The 16,067-nt window shown below is 37.1% G+C and overlaps 1 protein-coding gene across 5 annotated transcripts in view; it reads right to left on the bottom strand.

The window, feature by feature from the left end:
• Positions 1-7,305: 7,305 nt before the first annotated feature.
• The window catches only part of ZNF507 (zinc finger protein 507), a 46,935-nt gene continuing 38,173 nt past the window's right edge, over positions 7,306-16,067 (bottom strand). For all 5 annotated transcript variants that reach the window (XM_082607588.1, XM_082607591.1, XM_082607587.1 and 2 more), the window contains 2 exons: positions 11,299-11,433; positions 7,306-11,161 (listed from right to left, as the gene is read on the bottom strand). In XM_082607588.1, coding sequence (XP_082463714.1) covers positions 10,795-11,161; positions 11,299-11,433 — 502 coding nt within the window. In that variant the 3' untranslated portion in view covers positions 7,306-10,794. The remainder of the gene's footprint in view (positions 11,162-11,298; positions 11,434-16,067) is intronic.

Here is a 16,067-nt window from a genome sequence, read left to right as displayed (position 1 = left end):
TTCTAATTGGAGAATCAGTTGTTTCACCATCATTCCTACCTTACTGATTTGAATTATCTGTATCACATACTAATTCCAGTACGTATATGGCCTATTTGTAAACTCATTGTTGTGTTTAAGTGATTTTTAAAAAGAACTAGTTTGCAGCAGTTCTACATACTGTATTTCTTTTAAACACATGTTCTGGCAAGTTTTGCATATTTTCTTGTTCATATAAACTTTATAATCTTTTTACCAGTTTCCAAAAAAGAATCCATGGAGATTGTTTTACTGGAATTGTATAAAAGGTAAAGAAGTCTTTGAGAGAAATGAGATCTTTACAATACTGAGTATTCTTTTACAGAAACACATATTCAGTTGAAGACAGTTTGGCCCACTTACACATATTTTTGCAACAGTAGTTTCATGCAATTCTTATTTTGCCACCTTGTCCACAGGGTTGGTTTTTCAAGTGTCTTAATAAAAGTCAGAGCAGTGGTCTCCAAACTTTTTGATCTCACAACTTCATCAATGAAAAATTTTTGTCCTATCCGTGTGCACGTATATGTGTGTGTATACATACATATATATACACATTATGTATTCCAATATGTGGAAATCCTAATATGTTCTTCCTACATCCCATGGGTTGTTTTATACACTCCTTGTGTATGACCCATGTCAGAGACCTCAGAGATCAGCTGTGTCTACAGCATTCTTTCGAGCCTAGTTTGGCACTCTTGGTCTTAGGCAACCCATGCTGAGTCCTGGAGATCAGCTTTCTCAGCGCTCACAGATCATTCCAGAGTTGCACAGGAATCAACATTACACCTGAGTCCTTCCCCGTATTCCCCACCCCGGACCCCGCCTTTAAAATACTTGCCTCCTTCCCTGGGAGATTCTTAAGAAAAGGTATTATGTAATATTGTTAATTACTTTTTCTCTCTTCCTTTGATCAACTTTGTATTAACTAGGTTTGTAATGGTTTAGAAGAATGGAATTTATAGGCAGATTAGCATAGGTGCATAATTATCCAAGGACTCTCTTAAATAAAGTTAACGAACTATGTAAACATTGTCAGTGTTGGTTCATTTTCTTCAACACCTGCTACTCTTCTTCCCTCTACTTGTCTGCTGTTTCCACCTATGCCTTTTTCCCCCATTTCCATGGTTAGAACAACTATTGTACTTGTTTGTTTTTGAATAGGACACGAATAGGTTATCCAATTAAAGCAGATAATGGTGCTTTATCACATAATAAGCTTTTGGCGAAGTGTGATTCCTAGATGTTGGCTCTTCTAGTCCACAAACCAGCCTTGGCTGGTCTTTCCAGTTTGTTTCCTTGGACTGCTCTAATGTCATTCCCTGCAAAACAGGTATATACAGCAGGTGTCTAAAAACCCTAGAAATAGACATTTCCTACTAACAGATGCCAAGGTGTACTGTCTGGCTTGGGATTTTTTTTTTTTTTTTTTTTTTTTTGTAGGATGAAGTAGGACTTTCAGCCAGAAATGTATGTGTTTCTAATACCCTCAAATTCAGATATTTTATCATGCCTTAAATTATGGCTAATCTAGCACTGGGTTGGATTTTCACTAACACTTAACCACGTGCTGTCCCCAAATCTTCCTGAGTCCACCCATGGATGCTGATAAACTAGCCTGAAGGACTTATGCTTAGGAATTCACAGGCTTGATTGCATCTCACCAGGCCTGAAAGCTGCTAGGACTCAAACGACCCCAATAGTTGTGTGGAGATTGAAGTAGGTAGACTCTGTCCTTTTGTGCTCCCCACATGATGGAGGAACGAATACAGCTACCTCTGAGAGGATTTTTTTTTTTTTTTTTTTTGGCTGTACGCGGGCCTCTCACTGCTGTGGCCTCCCCCGTTGTGGAGCACAGGCTCCGGACGCGCAAGCCCAGCGGCCATGGCTCACGGGCCCAGCCGCTTTGCGGCATGTGGGATCTTCCCAGACCGGGGCACGTACCCGTGTCCCCTGCATCGGCAGGCGGACTCTCAACCACTGCGCCACCAGGGAAGCCCTGAGAGGATTTTAATCACAGTCTCTTGATGGCTTTAAGTTTTTTTCAGTCAAGATACCAGGAAACAAGGTTTGTTTCCTCTCACAACTGTCACCAACCAGTTTCATTTATATGAGCATACATTCTCCGTGGTGATATTACCCCCTCCGCCCCCAACGGGGAGAAAATTGGCTCTTGGGGGTTGAAAAAAACCTTATTCTTTTAATGTATAAAGTGCAGATACACAGTATATCTAAGGTATTCAAATTTCATGGAGGGGGGTGATCAGGAAAAGTCTAAAAAAAAGTTCCTTAGGGATGTGATAATGAAAAAAAGGTTGAAACGCTGATACAGATTAAGTTTTGGTGGTTGGAACACCGGACAAATTCTAGAGGTTAACTTTTCTCTTGTATTTTTACTATGCATAAGTGTATGTGTGTGTGTGTTGGGGCCGTGGGGGGAGACTGGAAATAAGTTACATCAGTGGATAGTGGTTAAACGCAAATGCTGGTTTGGATTTTATCTTTGCCCCTTCTGCCGTTTTCCTACCTGGTCATAAGTCTCTTCGGTGAAACGAGGAGAGCTACATCCCAGGCCCACAGGACAGCACCCCATATGAAGAGGTTGGCTTTAGGGCTGGACTGCAGGGATGCTTCAGAATTAGAACTGCTCTGCACCCGAGTCCTGCAGGTGAAACAGTCCTTCTGCGATGGTTAGAAGACTGAGTTCCGTGTGAGAGCTTTGCATGGTCTGAGCCAGGCCATGTCTCACCGTTTCCAAGAACGGTTACCTTTCCCTAATGGTCCAGTGCATGGCACTCAATCCTGTGTAGTTAGCGGCTGATTATACTGAGCATATACAATTTGAAATACCATTCTCTCTCCTTGGGCCTAAGTTTTGCCAATGCTGCCTGCTCATCAGCTGATTTAGGGAAAGGGCCATTTTCACATAGTCCTTAATGGCGGTTTATAGGTGTGAGAGAATGATTATATGAACTTAATGTGATGGTAACAGGGTAATGTTCTGACACTTTCTCCCAGGCTGTTGTCTTTTTAGATGTGACATGAATTGTATACAATATTCTAGGTACCAGGTTTGTTTTGTTTGGGTATATTTTAAGAGATACGATATTTTGTTGTGAGTATCCTTCCTCAAAACACAAAGCAGTATGGCTCTTAGGGTCCTTTCCAAGGCTGTAACAGGTAGCTTTGATACCATGATTTATAAGGGCGTTTAATGCGTCCCTGCCCCCAGCACACACAGTGAGTGCTCAAACCATGATAGGAACCACTGTTTGAGCTCACAGATGGCCAGGCCCTTTATACACATGGTTTCTGATCTTCACAACAACCCTACAAGGTTTAAGTATTACCATCTGTTTTACTGATGAAGAAACTGAGGCTCAAAAAAAGGTTGAATGCCTTACTCAAGGTCACATGGCTTCGAACCAACACCATCCAGAACTGTCAGAACTCAACTAGGTATCTTATAGACGATCTTCTCATGTAGTCCACATAACTCTCTGAGGTTGGTATTATAAAATCAATTTCACATTTCAGAAAATAGAAGACATAACTGAACTTACAAGAGGTTCAAAAAGGTAAAGCTACACTATATTTCAAACCAGCTGAGGTAGCAAAATACTCACTCAGTGTGCAGCTGGCAGGCCGTCCACCACCCATGTCTTCCCCTTGCTTCAGATGGGACACAGTGACTGCTCTCCCATTAGGAAGATCCACACTTACTTTTTCTTGTGATTACAAAGTGAGTTTTAAAAAGTGTCACATAGTACACTGGAGCCTCTTTATCAGCATTTGCACACGGAGCACAGGGGTGCTCCAGCTGGGCACAGATTCTGAAGAGCCTCATTTTAGAGTTTTTTAACCTACAGGGTGATACCCTGCATGGATTCCAATCTTAGCATTATGGAAAGGCACGACCTCACCAATTGTATTCTCATGCTTCATATGGAGAAGGGCTTGGAAAATGAAGATAACTTGGAAACCGCTCGTTTCCTACGATTATTTAATTATTTCAGCATAACTATTTTTTTGTAGAATGTGAGCTGTAGAGGATCAGAAATAAATACAGCTTATGATCTGAACCGTATCCTGCTGTACTTTTTCTCATTAGCCTGAAATAGAATTTTCTAACACCTTTTGTGGTTGGAAATACTAAATTTAAATGGGATTGCAGATATAAACAAGAAAGAGCAAGATGTAGATTGATGTGTCTATTTCAGTAAAATGCAGCCACATTATTGCTGAAGTATGGATACTAAAATTAATAAAATGACAAGTAGAAAAAACCCAGAAATCTGGAGATGTGCACTAAGCCTTTAAATAACATTAGGTTATTAGGTTAAATAACATTAGGTTATTTAAAAATGAATAACTTGTTTTATTTTGTTGAGGGTCTCTTCAGGTCATAATTTTCTATTGTGTACATATTTAAGATGACATACTTTATTAATAACTCAAAAATTTTACAATTACTGATACCAGTGGCAATGACATGGGTAATTATTCTTAATTTTTCCTTTTAACAGAGGATAAAGCTGAGAAATCAGAAAGATAAAATAGTTGGGTCTATTTTATCAGCTCATGGTCAAGGATTTATTATTTTCTGATTTGTGTAAATAAAACTCCATCCACCTAACACATCATGTCCTTTTCAAACAAAGGCCGCATCTACCTCAGCCTTATCATGGAAGTATCTATCTGTCTTACATTCAGTTTTGCAAACTGTCCCGAATGGTGCCTTTACTCTCTGGATTAAGTGACGCAACTAGCGTAAACGTGGTTGAGTTAGGAAACAAAACAACACCAACATCTTATGATTTTGTTCTATAATGGTAAGAATTTATATTAGATGCCTAAAATTAAACTTTTAATTCAAAGGAAGATCTACTAGAATCAACTTTCGTAAGGCAAACAATTTAAACAGGAATTACTCATACTGGGAAAAAGAAAAAAAATCGATAAAAACCAAGTATGTCATAATCTTCAAACACTTTATGGTCTAAATGAGAAAACTGGATGCAGTATATTAATGTATCACCAGAAAAATGAGGTCTACAGTCCCCCAACACAACACACAAACCAGATTTTGCTGCACATCTAGGACTCTGGAAATGGTTTAAGCATCTTACAGTCATTTGGATTCTAAGATATAAACCAAAACATACTGTCTATTGTATGGCACCAATTAAAAACAGAAACTCCTCTGAGAATTTATAGGGCCAAAAATGTTCATTTTACATCTTTGCTGCTTGATTCGGAAGAATCTATGTAGGCGAATACTGTGACTTTTTCTTAATCTGCCAATTTAGTCAACAGTTCTACATCAAAGCCAACTACAACTGCCACCCAACCCCAGAATCTGATTTTAGACTCAGACAAGTTATTCATTATAAAGAGGTGTGTCTAAGACTTTTCTTTATATCCTGGATTATGCAAGTCAGTGGTCACCGCAGTTGAGTGGATTAGCTGCCATGGTTACCTCCCACCGCAGTTAGATATGCCGGTGGCATGACCACATCACAGAAAGGGTGAAGCAGAGGGTACCATCAGCACCATAAGGTTGTCAGGAGGAAAACCAATACTTTTAAAAAGCGGCATTATTTATTAATTAATTATGTTGTTATTTTAAACAAATTGTGTTTGGCGTAAGTAGTGGAGATGATGAAATAGTGAGTTAGGTTAAGTCATAAATTATGAGTAGGGCTGTAGAAGAACAGGAGACGAAATAATATATTTATAAAATAATGCGATATAAAGCTTTCTAAGAAGCTTTTTTTCCTGGGAGCTTTAAAGCACAGATCATACCATTGTTCTAGGTCACAGGTCAACAAGCTCTATCAAACGACTTACTATTAAGCAGATGGTAAATAATTTGGGCTTTGTGGTGCATACAGTCTTTGTGACAACTACTCAGTGCTGCTGTTGTACCTCAAAAATAGCCATATACAGTATGTAAATGACTGGGTGTGGCTGTGTTCCAATAAAACTATTTACAAAAATGGATGGCATGCCAGATTTGAAACAAGGGCTGTCAGGATACTAATCCTTCTTCTATACCACCACTGTCCAACAGAAATGATGTGAGCCACATATGCAATTTAAAATTTTATAGTAGCTACATAGAAAAACAGGTGAAATTAATTTTATTTAAACCAAAATATCCCAAATATCATTTCAACAAGTAATCAATATAAAAAAATTACTGCGATACTTTTTAAAAAAACGATGTCTTCAGAACTGTTGTATATTATACACTTAGCATCCTAGTCATATTACAAGTACTCAATAGCCACATGTGGCTGGTGGCTACCAAACTGCACATGTTCTGGATCTTTCATGCTGAGATTTCTACAACTATCCGGAGGTTAGTGACAGTGTTGGGATTTGGCTCTTAAAAGATAGGACATAATTATGTTGCCCCTGGGGAGATAGGACAAGGGATTAAAGCTTTTGGGGAGAAATATTTGGCCTCAGACACTTGCAGCCAAGGTATCCCAGGATTCTAGGGCACAAATGTGTAACTAGACCAATGATACAGTCAGATGATGTTAGCTTCACTTGCCAATGCAACGGATCAATGCAAGTGCAAAATGCTAACTGCTGTTAAGAGAGCTACTTTAGCACTTTGACTACATCAGAATTTAAAGCATATAAGGATGTGATTTGGAAGATAAAGTGAAGAACTGTGTAGCAGGAGAAAAACTACAAAATAAAATTGAATTTTTTAAAAAAAATTTTAATTTATTTATTTTTGACTGCGTTGGGTCTTCATTGCTGTGCGTGGGCTTTCTCCAGTTGAAGGAGCGGGAGCTACTCTTCGTTGTGGTTTGTGGGTTTCTCATTGCAGTGGCTTCTCTTGCTGTGGAGCACGGGCTCTAGGCGCGGGCTCAGTAGTTGTGGCTCATTGGCTCTAGAGTGCAGGTTCAGTAGTTGTGGCACGTGGGCTTAGTTGCTCTGAGGTATGTGGGATCTTCCCGGACCAGGGGTTGAACCCATGTCCCCTGCATTGGCAGGTGGATTCGTAACCACTGCGCCACCAGGAGAGTTCCTAGATTGAATTTTTAAAAAGATTAAAACAATCTAAATGCTTTTTCAATTACCTTTGTGTAACACAGTTTAATGCTAGTCATCAACAGTTTAACATGTTACCAAAGGGTAATCATAAGCCTTAGTTTAAGCCTGGGGAAGTTCTTCATTATTTAAATCCAAATTTCTAAGTGATTAAATCAACATTTCCAAAATAAGAATGGATATAACTTTTTGTTAATAAAACTTAGAGGCAAGTGTTTTTAACAAAAAATTTATTACCAAAATACAATATTAAAGTCAATACATGACAAACTTCTGTAAAGCAAAATAAATTATTCTAACATTGTACAGTATTTCCAAAGGTAGTTAAAGTAGCGCTAAGACCTTGCTTCACTGTTTGTTGAACAGATAAACTGTTCTACCATGAAAACAATCCTAGAGTTTTAGGCGTTAAGGCATGCAGCTTGATGTGCAGGATAATTTTACAAAATGCAAATCATCCTATTTTAATAAGATACAGTGTCAGAATTAACTGTAGTCTTTACATGTCAGTGTTCCAGAAATTTTTAGACTTTGGCTATAGAAGCAATGCCATAGTGTTACACAATACTTATTTCTTAAAAAAATACATGTATTCATGTCCATGAATATCAAACTCAAATCTCTATTAAATATATTTTATAGAATATTACTTAGAGCACCTTGCTGTACAATAAAAAAAGATTAAATAAGTGTCTATGAAAACTAAAAATATAATAAGTCTCAAAAGAGAAGCCTGCTTGTCTTTGTCAAGCCAAGTACACTGCAGGAAGATACAATGTAAACATAGGTGCCCACCATTTGCTTTGTGAGAAAAGACAAAGAAAATAATAACAAAGCCACTGATAGCTACCTCAAATAGATGAAAGATCTAGAATAAAGGCTTCAGTCAGTGTCACTACACTGCACTGGCTGGACACAGAACTTGAAGTCTACAGGTCAACTGGAATATAGGCATGGTACTGTTAGAACACTGGGGATACCAACCATATTCTGGATTATTAGAGAAAGAGAGAAAATGATAGAGCCCTGAAAAAGTATTATTTATGATGATCAGAATGCATCATCTTCCCCCTCCCCACCTTTGCCTTATCCAGTAAGTGTTTTAAAAACTATTTTCACTGTCAAATCTTAGAATTTTAAATGTTCAGAGGGGAAAACAAATACTGAGCTTTACATGGCAAAAGATCTAGTGCCAGTAAATGTTATTCCTATAAATGGAATTCCTGCTGATTATTTTAATATCTGTTCTATAATTAAAATTGCATATATAGTCTTCATCATATTCAGTTGTTCTTAGTGGGGAGGGTTAACTTAAGGCTTGCCTCAAAATCATAATGGGAAGGTACACACATCCTTGGTATATGGTTCCTCCTATAGGCCAAGAGAAAGCTTTTGAAGGTACTTTAGGCTGGAAGCAGATGAATATTTAAAGACTTTTGAACTTCTGGGTTAATTTTTTCCCATGAGCTAGGGAAATTTTAAATTCATGATTCCAAATGGCAAATTTAAGTAACAATCAATGGAAGTAGTTTAAGGAAATGAAGAAAGTTAATTTAAAAATACACTGTTGAAATTTTGGGAATGTTTTTTGGTTATTAGTATGTTCCAAATGATTATATAAAATTAAAGCCAAGGAAAATTTATAAAACAAAAACTCTTCTAAGGTTGTTAATTTTCAGAATAATAGATTTTTATAAAGAAACATTGAGTCAGAGCTACCAGTAATGAAAAAACTAAGTGGGAACAATAAAGTAATAATGGAACCATTTAAAATATTTTAGTTTATTTTTGAATTTGAAATGAAATATAACTGTGTTTTAATTCTGAAAACAGGAGAAAATGAGAAAACCCACTGCATGTGGATTTGGGGAATATAGTTTAGTATATATGAATCCATTTTCTCTTTTAAAAACCAGCTATCAGAAATGGATTAACTTTCACAAATAAACTAAAGCTACGTAAATTAAAGAGTTGCAAAGTTACAATCAACTCTGTTTGTTCAAATATCATCATCAAATTAGACTTTAAAAAGCAAATAAAAAACAAACAAAACAAAAACACGCAAATCAGACAGTATTTCAGGTTACCTGGCCCCGCTTAAATAGTTCCTAATGCTATCTTAAAAATGTTAATTCATTCAATTCATACCTGGACTTTGGGAAGAGAATTCTTTCCTAAAATGTGTCTACAGAGTATCCTATTCAAGAAATTCTGTTTTCGATGTTTTCTAAGCTTTATGAGAGTCACAGCCTCAGCTCTAGGAGATGTTAGAGTCAAGTTCAGAAAGAGCACCATGAAGACGGTGCACCGCATGGTGCACCGGCCGCCTTTTGACTTGTAGGCAGAACTGACATTAACAGAACAATGCATATGTAAATGATCAGAACGACAAAAGCAAAACCAAAAAATCCTGTTCTCTCCACTCTTTGAAATACACTGTAATACAAATGTGTAATTAATGAGATTACATCTATCTGATGGCGAGTTTTAGTTGGCTTCCCACGCGTCCTATTGCACACCAACAAAATACAATTTCCTGGATAGGAAATACCCAAATAGTTTTTGTTTGTTATTAAACGCTTTATAAACCACCTGAATTTTTACTACATTTTAGCCACATTTGGTTGTGTCTCTTATGCTAAGTATAACTAAATAAAAAGTTCCAGGAAGTAAAATCTCAATAGTAGTACTCATTTTAAGGGGCTTTTGAATTTCATACCTCTTCCCACAAATGATTTTTATTTAACAGTTCAAACTACTTCCAAGGTCTGATGAGCAAATGCAATTTTTCCTACTTTGTTGTTTTTAGACAACAAGCTTGGTCTAGTTTAGAAGAGTGGATTAGAAGGCCTATGTAACTATTGAGAAGCTGGGGTGTTCCATCAACACTCTGAAAAGAACCTCTGAGAAGTGCACCGTGCTCAACCAGTCACCATTTTTATGAACCTTGAGATTTGGTTTGAGGCTGGTGGGAATTCACCTCTTTTCTCCTTTGCCCACAAGACATTCACTGTAAATTTAAGACAATAATTTACTTTGTAAACGCCTATTTACAATCTAGATTTGGATTTAGAGGTCTCTTTTCTTTCTTTTTTCTTTCTAAAGAGTAAAGTAATATATCTCAGATTGAGTATATGATTTGTTCCTATCAATCTGGCTGAAGATTTAGGTTGATCATCTCAAAGCCCTGTAATGATCTCTTCTTTCCTTTGTTGATACCAAAAATCCCTCAGACATGTGCCTCCCATTTCTCACAAGAGGGTTGTCATTCATGTCAAAATTGAGAATGAAGAAAATTAAGCTCTGCTTAAGATTGTGACACTTTCATAACAGTAAGTTTTAGAATAGTTCCTGAAAAGCCCTTTCTTAACTCTTTTGCTTGCATTTCTACACTATAACAAGCTTTTAATAATAAATACACTTAAACTAAGAGGTAACAGAGGGTTATGATAAGAGTACATCTTTGCTGCCTCCTCAACCCACTTCTCCTCACTCAAAATGCTTAAATATTATTACCCCTTATCCATTTGGAATTCCTTTTACTACATTACAAATTTCGTTCCAAAGTCACATCTGTGATTTCTTCAAAAATCACACCAACTATTTCTTCTGTGCCTAGTAAGTTACTGGACAGCACAAAGGGCAAACTGTGGTTTAAAGGATTCCTCTTCTGCTGTTTTCCTCTTCAGATAACTACTCCACCTAATTTGTGTTTAGATTTGTGTTGTGGTCCTTATTTAGGATGATGTTTACAATTTCACCCTCATGCTCCTTCATATGATCCAAAAGATTTTCTTTGCTGGTAGACTCGAAACCACAAATACAACAACAGAAGAGTAAAACGCAATACTCCACGCCAGGAGGGGCCAGACTGGAGTTTTTTTCTAAACTATGTGAGGTATTACTTGTAGGGTTTAGTTTCTCATTCTCGCTGGTACCTACGACTTCACTGGGAGCCTGGGAAATAAGCTCTGAGGATGACACCAAATTTTCTGAACTTCCAGTGAGAGAATCGGCTCTTTCTTCACTGCTGTTTAATACAGTCTTTCCGGAGGATTTCCCCTGAACTCTTAAAAAACAAAAGAAAACACATCAAACCTTGAGTTGGTTATAATGCAGACTAGTAGATTTAATCCTAACTTTATATATAATGCGTATATAATTATAAACAATAACCTATTTATATATAACAGTAAGATCAAATACCTGCCACTTTGTGAAATTGCATCATTAATAGCCTTGTTTACTTGTTCATAGTTATAATTTTGGTCACTGGCATGCTTCCACATATGAGACTTCAAAGAAGGAGGATGGCTGCACACATACCCACACAAAGAGCATCTGAAAGATAAATATGAAGTAAATCAGATGATCCCATATCATTTTTAGTAATTACAATGATTCTGTAACAATTATTAAATTTATTCTCCTGAAGACTTATTAGACATCACAGTTCATTGAATCTAAGATGCCACTGATTTTAAGAGACATATGGATTTCAGAGGCTAAAATGTCCTAGGGTGGATATCTCAGAATCAATGAAATAGAGTATTTTACATTATAAAGAATTTATAAGAATCACGACAAACATCCCAAATTACTTTAGCTATTACAGTATTTGGAAAGATTTCTAATATAGTAATATGAAAAATCCTTGCTCTATATTATTTAACAACACCCACATATACAAATACACAAAATCAATACTCTATACCACTCTATTTCTTAAGAAAGCAGAAAAGAATTAAATACTTTTCAACATGAACTCTGTGCTTACTTACAGATTCATAGAAAATGTAAGTAGTCCTGAAATGCTTCAACAATTTAGATTTCATAAGTAAAACAGATAATTAGTAATCTTAAAGTTTCTATTCAAAATAATTGTTTCACATAATTGGGTACACTTTGTAAAATCTGAACTGAATGAAGTAGTTAAAAAAAATTAACGGACTATTTTTTTAGAGCATGTTTAAGGTTTACCCACTCTCTCCCCTGCATACAGTTCCTCCTGTTACTAACATCTTGCATCAGTGTGGAATATTTGTTACATTTAATGAAATATTGATACATTATTATTAACTAGAGTCTACAGTTTACATTAGGGCTCACTGTGTTGTACAGTTCTATGTATTTTAATAAATGCATTATGCCATGAATCTATCATTATAAGATCATGCTGAATAATTTCCCAACCCTAAATATCCTCTGTGCTCCACCAATTCATCCCTCCCTTCCCCCAATCCCTGGGAACCACTGATTCTTTTACTGTCTCCATAGTTTTGCCTTTTCTAGAATGTCACATAATAGTTGGAATCATACAGTATATAGCCTTTTCAGACTGGTTTCTTTCCCCTTTCCATTTGCATTTAAAGTTCTTCCATGTCTTTTCATGGCTTGAGAGCTCTTTTCCCCGCTCCTATCGCTAAATATTCCATTGTATGAATGTACCAGTTTGTTTATCCATTTCTCTACTGAAGGACATCTAGTTGCTTCTAAGTTTTGGCAATTATGAATAAAGCTTTTATTAAACATTTATGTGTGGTTTTCGTGTGAATATAAGTTGTCATCATTTGGGTAAATACCTAAGAGCAGAATTAAGTTTATCTTTTTAGGAAACTGAAAACATACTTTTAAAAAGACATTTTTATTAAATAATTACAAACTTAACAAAAATCAGGTAACTTACCTGAACTCTTCTTCACAACAAGACAATCAGCAGAGGACTAAAAGAACCACTTTGGAATATGCCAGAGCATTCTGTTCTTTTGTTTGTTTTGGTGGGGGTGGGGGGCACACCATGCAGCATGTGGGATCTTAGTTCCCCCACCAGGGATTGAACCTGTGCCCCCTGCAGTGGAAGCATGGAGTCTTAACTGCTGGACATCACAAAAGTCCCAGAACATTCTGTTCTTAGCAAGGTCTATTCTCAGGAGAAATTATTTAACCAGAGCCTAACCTACTGGAGTTTTATCAGAGCATATCTGACCGGAGGGAAGGAAATACCCAACTCCAGCCCACTCCAGCTATCTTGTCCACCAAGGGTTGGGGAGGGAGGGGATTGCAAAGTACAGTTCACAGCCCAGAGACACAGGCTTACTAAAAAACTGAGATCTAGTTATGGACTACAGAACATTTCCTCTCCCCCTACTTTTAACAACCATATTTCTAAAGGCCTATCTACAGCAGTGCCTTTTACCCAGTACATCATACCTATCAAGAAAAAATTACAAGACATACTAAAAGGCAAACACCAAAGCTGAAGAGACAGAGCAAGCAAAGAAACAAGAGTCAGATATAGCAGGATGATGGAATTATCAGACTGGTGGTTTAACACAATTATGATTAATATCCTAAGAGCTCCAATGAATAAAACATACAGCCTGGGAAAACAGATGAGCAATGAAAGCAGAGAGATGGAAATTCTAAGAAAGAACCAAAAAGAAATCAAAGAGATCAGAACCAAAAAGAGATAAAAAATACAGAACAGAAATGAAGAGTGCCTATGATGGGGCCTATTAGTGGACTGGATACATCTGAGGAAAGAATCTCTAAGCTTGAGGATATCTCAATAGATAGAAACCTCCAAAACTAGAAAGCAAACAAAAAAAAAGGACTGGAAAAAACAAAACAGAATATACAATCACAAAAGGGAAAATTACAAAAGGTATAATCTATGTGTAATGGGAATACAAGAAGAAGAGAGAAAGGAACAGAAGAAATACTTTAAACAATAATGACTAGATTCCACATGCAGGACACAATTAAGAGTCCGCATGCTGCAACAAGGAGCCGATGTGCTGCAACTAACACCCGGCACAACCAAATAAATAAATACATAAATAAATAAAAAATTTTTAAAAAGTGAGAATAAAGACCTTCTCAGACAAACAAAAATTGAAGAAATTTGTTGCTAGTAGACCTGTCTTGTAAGAAATGTTAAAGAAGTTCTTTAGAGAGAAGGCAAGTGATATAGATCAAGAAACTTGGGGATTTCCTTGGTGGCGCAGTGGTTAAGAATCCGCCTGCCAATGCAGGGTACATGGGTTTGATCTCTGGTCCAGGAAGATCCCACATGCCACAGAGCAGCTAAGCCCGTGAGCCACAACTACTGAAGCCCGAATACCTCCAGCCCATGCTCGGCAACAGAGAAGCCACTGCAATGAGAAGCCCACATACTGCAACGAAGAGCGGCCCCTGCTTGCACAACTAGAGAAGGTCCGCACGCAGCAATGAAGACCCAACGCAGCCAAAAATAAATAAATAATTTAAAAAAGGAAACTTGGATCCACACAAAGAAAAGAAAAACATCAGCTAAGGTATAAGAAGGATAAAATAAAGGCTTTTATTTATATTTATTTATTTATAAAGTTTTTTTAAACATCTTTATTGGAGTATAATTGCTTTACAATGGTGTGTTAGTTTCTGCTTTATAACAAAATGAATCAGTTATACATATACATATATCCCTGTATCTCTTCCCTCTTCCATCTCCCTCCCTCCCACCCTCCCGATTCCACCCCTCCAGGTGGTCACAAAGCACCGAGCTGATCTCCCTGTGCTATGTGGCTGCTTCCCAATAGCTATCTATTTTACATTTGGTAGTGTATATATGTCCATGCCACTCTCACTTTGTCCCAGCTTACCCTTCCCCCTCCCCGTGTCCTCAAGTCCATTCTCTAGTAGGTCTGCATCTTTACTGCCATCCTGCCCCTAGGTTCTTCATGACCGTTATTTATTTATTTTTTTAAGATTCCATATATATGTGTTAGCATACGGTATTTGTTTTTCTCTTTCTGACTTACTTCACTTTGTATGACAGACTCTAGGTCCATCCACCTCACTACAAATAACGCAATTTCGTTTCTTTTTCTGGCTGAGTAATATTCCATTGTATATACGTGCCACATCTTCTTTACCCATTCATCTGTTGATGGACACTTAGGTTGCTTCCATGTCCTGGCTATTGTAAATAGAGCTGCAATGAACATTGTGGTACACGACTCCTGTTGAATTATGGTTTTCTCAGGGTATATGTCCAGTAATGGGATTGCTGGGTTGTATGGTTGTTCTATTTTTAGTTTTCTAAGGAACGTCCATACTGTTCTCCATAGTGGGTGTATCAACTTACATTCCCACCAACAGTGCAAGAGGGTTCCTTTTTCTCTACACTCTCTCCAGCATTTACTATTTGTAGATTTTTTGATGATGGCCATTCTGACTGGTGTGAGATGATATCTCACTGTAGTTTTGATTTGCATTTCTCTTATGATTAGTGATGTTGAGCATTCTTTCATGTGTTTGTTGGCAATCTGTATATCTTCTTTGGAGAAATGTCTATTTTGGTTTTCTGCCCATTTTTGGATTGAGTTGTTTTTGTCATGTTGAGCTGCATGAGCTGCTTATAAATTTTGGAGATTAATCCCTTGTTAGTTGCTTCATTTGCAAATATTTTCTCCCATTCTGAGGGTTGTCTTTTCATCTTGTTTATGGTTTCCTTTGCCGTGCAAAAGCTTTGAAGTTTCACTAGGTCCCATTTGTTTATTTTTGTTTTTACTTCCATTTCTCTAGGAGGGGGGTCAAAAATGATCTTGCTGTGATTTATGTCATAGAGTGGTCTGCCTGTTTTCCTCTAAGAGTTTGATAGTGTCTGGCCTTACATTTAGGTCTTTAATCCATTTTGAGTTTATTTTTGTGTTTGGTGTTCGGGAGTGTTCTAATTTTATTCTTTTACATGTAGCTGTCCAGTTTTCCCAGCACCACTTATTAAAGAGGCTGTCTTTTCTCCATTGTATATTCTTGCCTCCTTTATCAAAGGTAAGGTGACCATATGTGCATGGGTTTATCTCTGGGCTTTCCATCCTCTTCCATTGATCTATTTCTGTTTTGGTGCCAGTACCATACTGTCTTGATTCCTGCACCTTTGTAATATAGTCTGAAGTCAGGGAGCCTGATTCCTCCAGCTCTGTATTTCTTTC

This window comes from Mesoplodon mirus, assembly GCF_964341445.2.
Source record: "Mesoplodon mirus genome assembly, chromosome: 19".
Classification (NCBI taxonomy): domain Eukaryota; kingdom Metazoa; phylum Chordata; class Mammalia; order Artiodactyla; family Ziphiidae; genus Mesoplodon; species Mesoplodon mirus.
The sequence above is the reverse complement of the archived record's forward strand: the minus strand, read 5'-3'. Positions and strand labels throughout refer to the sequence as shown.